We start from the raw sequence: 8,581 nt of genomic DNA on the forward strand, positions 1-8,581 counted from the left end.
GACTTGGATTACAGAAAATACAGAGTGCAGAGGCTCTAGATTGGGAACCTTGACAGAATTATTTAATGTAAACAAAGACACAACTACCACATACTGGCAGCTGGTACAGAAGGATGAACTACTCATCAAAACAAAATTTTAATAGAAAATAATGTATATATGTAGAGAATACAATGTACAATATAAAATAATCTCTGAGACCTTTCTATAGTTGCAGTGGGTGACCTCCTGCCATCAGGGACAGACATGAAAAACAGCACAAGCATCACCATCTCATACAAAGGGACTGTGTTCGCATCAGCAAACTGGTCAAAGGTGAGGCACCGGGTACAAAGCGGTCCAAATACAGGACTACCAGGTAGTATGAATAGCACGCCTTCACTGGGGTTATGTGCACCCAGCCCTGGGAGCTGCTCAGTGGTGAGCATTAGTGGCTTGACGACCTATGTAGCGACACCCCACAGCACAAGGATTTTTGGTTCTGGCTCCGATGTGGCAGAATGAGCTCCCTTTCTCACTCAGAACTGCTGAATCCTGCTCAACATTCAACAAGGATCAAAAAGCACATCTATCTCAGATTCACTTCGACCCAGATCTCTTCGGTCTGCGGTACACATGTACTAAGACTTGTTTCCACCCCCTGAGGAGTATCTTCAGTTTAAAGCGCTGTCCTCTGGATTAGACGCTGACAAGTTAGTTCTGCCTTCATCTACCAGCAGACATGACTACTGCAAGTTACTCTGCTCTCTGGCAGCCCTACTTGCATCAACTTGCCCCTTCAACTGGTCCAAAATGCAGCTGTGAGGACTGTCCCCAACTCTACAACGTATTGCCATGTCAGGCCAATTCTTCGCTCCCTGTACTGGCTACTCATACTGTACAGATGTGACTTCAAGATTCTCCTCATAACCTACAAGGCACTCTGGTGTCCAGCACCATCTTACCTCACCTCACCAGTCTCTTTACAAGACACATGCCAAACCTTATTCTTTGTTCTCAAAATGCTGATCTGCTCATAGTTCCCAAGGTTCATCTGAAAATGGTGAGATTTATGCAGAAAGGAACAACATTTTATTGCCTGAGTATTTGGTCTTTATTACTGTCATGCCCCATAATAAACAGTAAAAACATACATGAAACATATTGCAGAAGTGTTTCCTTCACTTGTCAAGAATGTCATTAAAATAGAATTTCAATTGTGAGACACTACCAAAGATACACACAAGGTAAGATGACCCCATAAAATGCATTCCCAACATTTTACAATTAAAGATAAATAAAACACATATATAAGAGCTAAATGTAGCAATTCGGTATGTTGGTGGTGCTCTGTGACAGCGTGCCTTACTCTGTCTCACCGTGCAGACCGTGTGAATGTCACCTCTGGACTGTAGCGTAGTGCACATCATCATTATAGCCGCTAAGATCCGTAGGACTCGGTGCTCTTCGGCTCAGTGGCACTGGGTTAGGCCTCGGGGTTAGGGGTTAGCTGTGGGGGGGGGGGGGGGGGGGGGGGGGGGGCGTGATAATAGGAGGAAGGACTTTAAAAAGACTTTTGGGGGGCGATTATGGAACTGAGATCTTCACCCTTCGGGGTAATTGCAGGAATGTGGTGTTCAGTGTTGAGGTCACTCATGGAGGCTTTCCACCTGTCGTAGGTTGTGTTTCTGGGATGGAGGTGGGGTCTTAAGCTGTGGAGTTGGAGCTTTGGGCAGAAAGGGAGGCTCTGTGCCGAGTACGACTTGCAGCCGATTCCTCCACCAGAAAAGTGTAGTTGTACTGTGGGATAAAGCCATGAAGAACTTTCACACTCTTACCACTGACACAGTAGATGTAGAAGGACTCAAAAGAGTTACTGGCACCTTTACCAGGGTTTACCTCGTTCTCAATCTCTTGCACTGACTTGATGCGAATGTCCTTCAGGGAGTCCTCAGGGACCTGGAGACAGAAGGACAGGAGACAGGAGAACAGCAACTCTGTCTGATTTACTAGTTCCGCAGATACAACCTTTATTCAGCCATTACTCCAGCATTGTACTTGCTTACTTGTGTATCTTATAATATTTAAAAAAAAATAAATTAAAAAAAAAAATTAGTGGGAGGGTATCGGGATTTGTCTGTCCTGTGTTTTATGCACCTACTCGAACGATGAACCTTGGTGCAGCAAGTGGTAGGTAACAAACTAGGTTTGCCTGAGACTTTCATGTCTGCAGCTATGTCTCCTTCTCTTAATGTAATGCATAAATTGTACTTTTGCTGAGATATACGCTGCTTTGGACAAAAGCGTCTGCTAAATGAATAAATGTAAATGTAGTGTAAAAAGCCAAGTGGGGAAGAAGCTCCCCGAAGCTCAGCCCCATAGAGTCACTGAGCTGCTGCATGGCAAGCATGGTACAGTATGCCATTTACCTCAGCTACTGGCTTTTTACTGAAGTATCAGTTCCTTTCATCAAATAATCCCCATCGTTATCTGGAAACATGACATTTTTCTACTCGATAGCTGTATGCGTGCTGCTTCCAGGAAAGGGAGGAACAGAAGTGCCCTCACAGTGCCTCCTCCTGTGCATATCTAAAACATGCAAACTCCAGACACCCGGAGCTGGACTCAAACCCGTGGCCAAGGAGCAGCTCAGGGGCTGTAGAGGATCGGCTTTTCCTGCCCACCAGATCTAGAAGCAGCCGCTATTCTGCATGTATTGTGTGGTCCTGTCATACCCTTCAGTGTGTGTACATACAGCTAAACTATATATGTTTTTTCAAGTAAAGTAACAATTCTTTCAAAAGTCCTCTAAAAATATACAGGAACCACCACTTCTTAGAGTACCATTAAAAATCTCCCTGGAAGCATTTGTTCATAAGTCACACTGCTAAAATTATCTGATACCCTGAACATGTTCTGGTAAAGCAGCACCCTTTTAGGAGACAGGTGGGAAAGGCATTTACATGTGGTTACTGAAATGGATGGATGAATGGATGGATGGAAAATTTATCTGTAACACGAGCTCAGCCTCACAGAGCTGTCAGGACGGCCGTATGACTCCTGGAGGACTAATTCAGTGGTACTCACATGTCCTTTGGGCTGTGCCTCAAATTTGGGGTGGAGGGTGAAGGGGACCCCATCCATGGCTGCAGAATGAGGACAGTGAGACAAGCTGAGCATTTCATTCATGGTACAGTCATACCCAGTTATAACTACATAGTTACTCTGTACAGATGTACCTTGAGGTGAGAACATCAGGCTTACAAAGTTTTGACAATACAAACATTTTCCATCCAAGTTTATTTTCTTCACTGGTTTCATTCCTAAAATTTCTCCCTTATCGACAGTGAAATACTCTTAGACAGGGGGGTGGGGGAGCAGGGATGAAGCAGTTTTCCCAACTCATTTGTCAGCATTTTTTAAGTATCATTACTATAGCTAGAATCCACTCAGTGAATAAATACAGGTACATTTCTGCAATTACACCATTTTGACTGCAAACTTAATCCAGATGCTGGCAAACATGTTTGCTGTTTATGATACATCAGTGTCATTCTTGTGGCCATGTTTTTTTTTTTTTTTAAAGTTTACCATAAAACACACAGTTGATATTTAAGATGAATCATTTTTTAATACTTTCTCCTCACATGATGCTCCATTACACTGCGGCTCATCCTCCAATGATTCATTTTTCTGGTACTTGATGTGCAGGGGCAATATGGCACCATCTCACACATATAAGCCAGGCACAACCGAATGATAGGAGGTTGTGGAAATGAATTATTTTTCATTTTCAATTATTGTAGAGTAGCGTTTAATGCTGCTTTATGTTAACAAAAAACAATACGCCATATTGACCACATTGTCATAGCAAATAATTGAGGAATAAGTGTACTGTATTTTACCGTAAAAATTTAACATCATAGAACAACTAGAAGGACTGTAGCCTAAAGGCAGCACTACGTACAGCAAAGCTGTGACCCAAATGCAACTGAGTCAAGACACGCATTCACAGCAGACTTCTTACTTGAGTAACACCAAAGCACCACAGAGGACAGTGGGCAGGAGGAGGAGGAGAAAATAAAAGAAGATGATGAGAAGACATGTCACTTCCTGTACACCATGCCTACACACAGGCACACATACACACCTGAAACAGAGTTGATGTTACTGCTGTCATACAGGTTCTCCGACAAGTCTCTGGTCTCCAAGTTACTACGGCGATGGCTAAGCTTCCCAACTGGGGGTGCAGGTGGACCATTGCTACGAAGACAGGACATGATGACGCTGGTTAGCATTCCAGTGGGACTAAGGCCCTCAGTGGCCTGTGGGGGGCACTGTTACCTGGGTCTCAGCGGTAGGGGTGGGGGTGGCTCATCCAGGGACATCTGGCGGATGTCCAGGGTGATGCTACGCGGCTTGGCCTGGGGGGTAGGGCTGGAGAAGGGCCCCTTCTTAGACCAGAGAACGTACCCGTGGATGTCACTGAGGGAGACACACGCATCACAGATGCCAGAGAGACGGATGCTTCCTTACATACACAACCCACAGGGATAGTGTGTGTGTATAAGATAGTACTGACCCCAGACAAGTGTAGTGCTGCAGTACCACTTTGCTCTTGGCCGTCACTCTGATGTCCAGCACAGCCATTTCCACACTGCCCAGAGGGACAAGACGCACACATACTCTCTTCTTCTTAAACACGGAGGTCTCTGGTGGTTCACAAAGACACATACACACGGGAAAGAGAGAGTCATCAGCGTAAAACATCAGTACGCACCTTACACAGCACTTGAGGAATACTGTCTGTATCTGAGAGTGTGTATGTATGTGTTGCTCTCGTCCACCCGATCCGCCTAGCCAGACTTCACAAAGTTTAATAAAGTATTTGAAACAAGCCAAGCCAGACGTCACACACTCGCATAGACATATTTGTGGAAAGCAGATACTGCAATCTCAAACCCTGCGGGCTACTCTCACCTGGTTGAGCCCAGCAGTCAAGGTGTTTACCACAATGTGGCCACTGTGTGTGGTACAGATGCATGGAGCCACCAGTGAAAGCTGGGTGTCAGGTGGGATCATTTACATTTACATGTATTTATTTAGAAGACGCTTTTCTCTAAAGCGACGTACATCTCAGAGAAAATACAATTTCTTCACTATATTAGGAGAAAGAGACGTAGTTGCAGACTTGTGATTCTTAAGCAAACCTAGTTTATTACTTTACACTTGATGCATTGATGTTCATACCTCAAGTAGGTGCATAAAATGCAGGATAGATTAATCCTGATCACCTTCCTACAATTTGTTTTCTTCAACAGTACATAACATTCACATACAATGCCGGAGTAGCGGCTGTGTAAAGGCTTATCTGGGGATGATCATGAAGTTACGGTGCATGAACCATACATGAGCTGGAGAGATCCTGGGCGAAATGGGTCCGGAAAAGATGAGTTTTCAGACCCTTCTTGAATGTAGACAGAGTTTCAGCAGTTCTGAGAAGGTAGGCAAAATGAGTGAGTTGTCCAGCTCGACCGATAAATTGTGACAGGAGGACAGGCCAGCTGGGAGGTGAACGATCTCTGTTTTAGAGAGGTTGAGTTGGAGGTGGTGATCAGACATCCATGCAGAAATGTCTGACACTCCAGGTGGAAAGGAGAGGAAGAGCTGGGTATCATCAGTGTAGCAGCGGTGTTTGAATCCATGGGAGACCATGATCAGGCCTAGGGAGGAGGTGTAAATCGACAAGAGAAGAGGACCCAGTACTGAGCCCTGTGGGACACCGGTTGAGAAAGGCAGAGGATCAATGAGGAATGTGCATCTGCGTGAAGTTATACACTTGGATCGACTTTCATTCCATCAAACGGAGCACTGCTACCTGAGCCCCAAATACACCCCAACTGGTGGAGTGACGGACACAAATGTGAACCAGCAACGAGTTGTGGCGCACACAATACACAGAAGAATGTTTTGGATAGCTACTGTGTCCAGTCTCACTTCCAAGGAGAGACGCCAAGTCTAGTCATCAACAAGAAACGCATCTCATCGGAAACCTCAAAGTTGACCTCGATCCGCAACCTGTTCTAGAAGAGAAACACCTGTGAAAAGCCTTGGGACAGAACTGCACGCACAGCATCTTCGTGATGCTGAAGCAGATTCAGCTTTGTTGGAACAGCTACTTTGTGAAGATGTCAGACCAAAGCCTCCTGAAACGCCTGTACCACGCTGATAATGCTAAAGGAGCTTGTAGCCCAAGAGAACAAGAACTACAAGGGCACAGTCAAAACCTCATTTAAATGTGTAGGAAATGACCATGAATCCCAGGGAACACTGGCACGCAGTTAGCAGGTCTGGCACTCTGCTGGGAAAGCAGGAGCAGAAATCAAGTGCAAAACAGGCACCGTACAGAATGTTAAAGTAAAAAGGCAAGAATGCAAGACTGTGACGTAGAGAAAATAGCCATCGGAATCCCCGTCTCGTATGTCCCTATTCCCAGCTGACTGGCTGAGTCGGACATCTTTGCACTCACCGGAATACCAACAATATAAACTGGAAAGACCCAAAGTGCAGCAAAAGATCGATGAGATGGTGGCCATCAACTGTGATGGGTGAACTAACATGCACAACACACGTGTGTGTGTGTGTGTGTGTGTGTGTGTGTGTGCGTGCGTGCGTGCGTGTGAGAAAGAGGGAGCCTGTCTGTAAAGGAATCCTTTCACTCACTCGGCTCCAGGTATTCAGGGATGTAGCAGTACCCATGGGGCATGGGGTCTTTCTCAGAGATGAGCTGGATGTCTGAAACAACACTGCCCCCTGTCGGGTTCTGAGGGGAGAGTCCAGGACATTGTTACCATTTTTATCAATAACACCACAGACAGTGTGACCGACTATACTGTAACACAGGAAGCACCAAGTCAAAAGTGACTCACTGTGCTGTAACACAAATAGTACCCCGCCTTCACACCAAACCCACGCACAAAGTTGGCTGTTGCTCCATCATGGGTTGTGCTGATCTGCATGAGAGAGAGATTATTTCTTTTACCAAGTCTCGTGAGGCCAGCATTCACAAATAAGTCCCTGTAACAACATCAGTTTTGTATTTACACTGAATAAAAAGCATATATATATATAGTAACAGCTGTGAGCGATGGCCTTATAGCACTTTATTTCAGTTTTTTATAGGCTTCAGAACCTCTTGTAACACTTTCCCCACATTAACTTTCTATTTGGAGAGCTCATTTTAACCTCTGAATGGCTACAGTACGAGCGACACGTCGGAACCCCGCCCACCGCGGCCCCGCCCACCGCTAGCCACGCCCCGGACCCACCCACCAAAGTGAAGTCCCTGGGACAGGTGCTGCCGCTGGAGGTCCAGGCTACTGCCGTGAGCGGCCGACAGGGGGCGCTGCTGGCCTCGTGCACAGACATCTGGGGTCAGTGAAACCTGCCTGGTACAGTTTACAGTGTAATAATAACTTTAATACACTGTAACTCAATAACAAGAACTTTATTACAGAGCAACACAATACTGCGGTGAAGGAGAATCCACTAAACTAAAACCGACAAACTGAAAAACCGATAAACACTCGGTAAGTCGGTTTAAAAGACACAAACACACCTGGGCTCACACACACACAAAGAGCATGCTAAAGTCGACTTTTAAACATTTACTTCATTCAGTATCAGCTATCACCCGTTTAACTATCATTCGATTTCTTTTCATAAGTTTATGTTTTTCCTTCGACACCGAATTTTCCATGATCATGGATTCACTTTCTGCCCGGCCGGTCCTCGAGTCAAACTGGACTGGACATGATCTTCTTAAAATATCTACTACACACGGCCATAATTCTCGCTACTTTAATAAATGATCATAAACAATATAAACGATACTCACTGTGTCTGAAAAAGAAACTATATCTTTTATGTTACTTTTTCCCGGAGGTTCCAGTAAGCCGAGTTTTTTCCCCGTCGATGTAGCAGGAAGTAAATCCTGGACTCAACTTCCCGACAGGCAGCAGGGCGACGTCCCACCCCTGATTGGCTCGTTTTCAGTTTGGTGCGATGGTGGCCAGTAAGACGTACAAAACGTGTAGTCGTATATCGGACTCAATTTCCCGACAGCCAGCAGGGGATTTTTTTTTTTTTTTTTTTTAAACATTTTCCCTAACCAGAACACTTCCTTCGTGGTATTGGAATACTGCACTAAAGAGGACATGTAAACGTAACAAAAGTTAAGTGCTAATATAAATATACTCCCACATGGGAAGGATTACACATCTGTTTCCTCACACTTCTACGTGAAAACAAAGTATTTATATTACTACAATCTACAGATGCATTAGCATAATACAGTATATCACAGAAACTCGCAAGCACCGTGAGGCACTACGGGCTACATAATATAAAAATTATTTCACATATATTTCGACAATGCCACGTATTTCTGGAAGTACTGGAAGCAAAGCTGCAGACTGGGCTGAAAAGTGCCGGAATCTGCATTATCATCTCACGTCAGTCGTACCTAGAGCTTTGACCATACTGGTGACATCATGTTTCCCTCTTGCGCGTGAGAAACTAACGTAATGCAACTGTGGTAACG

General features: G+C 44.9%; 1 protein-coding gene across 3 annotated transcripts; it reads right to left on the bottom strand.

The window, feature by feature from the left end:
* Window positions 1-1,525: 1,525 nt before the first annotated feature.
* mvb12a (multivesicular body subunit 12A) lies at window positions 1,526-8,321 on the bottom strand. 3 transcript variants are annotated; one of them, XM_018728007.2, is made up of 10 exons: window positions 7,877-8,321; window positions 7,312-7,427; window positions 6,909-6,992; window positions 6,703-6,802; window positions 4,562-4,691; window positions 4,324-4,416; window positions 4,130-4,242; window positions 3,067-3,125; window positions 1,879-1,938; window positions 1,526-1,779 (listed from the first exon to the last, which is right to left on the bottom strand). In XM_018728007.2, the coding sequence occupies exons 2-10, from the start codon at window positions 7,405-7,407 to the stop codon at window positions 1,687-1,689; spliced, it is 828 nt and encodes a 275-aa protein (XP_018583523.1). In that variant the 5' UTR covers window positions 7,408-7,427; window positions 7,877-8,321; the 3' UTR covers window positions 1,526-1,686. The 3 variants fall into 3 exon arrangements, with proteins under 3 accessions (XP_018583523.1, XP_018583522.1, XP_018583521.1); XM_018728006.2 differs by having other exon boundaries at window positions 4,324-4,464; window positions 6,957-6,992; window positions 7,877-8,316; XM_018728005.2 differs by having other exon boundaries at window positions 4,324-4,464; window positions 7,877-8,316.
* Between the last annotated feature and the right edge of the window lie 260 nt (window positions 8,322-8,581).

Source organism: Scleropages formosus, chromosome 1, assembly GCF_900964775.1.
Source record: "Scleropages formosus chromosome 1, fSclFor1.1, whole genome shotgun sequence".
NCBI classification, from domain to species: domain Eukaryota; kingdom Metazoa; phylum Chordata; class Actinopteri; order Osteoglossiformes; family Osteoglossidae; genus Scleropages; species Scleropages formosus.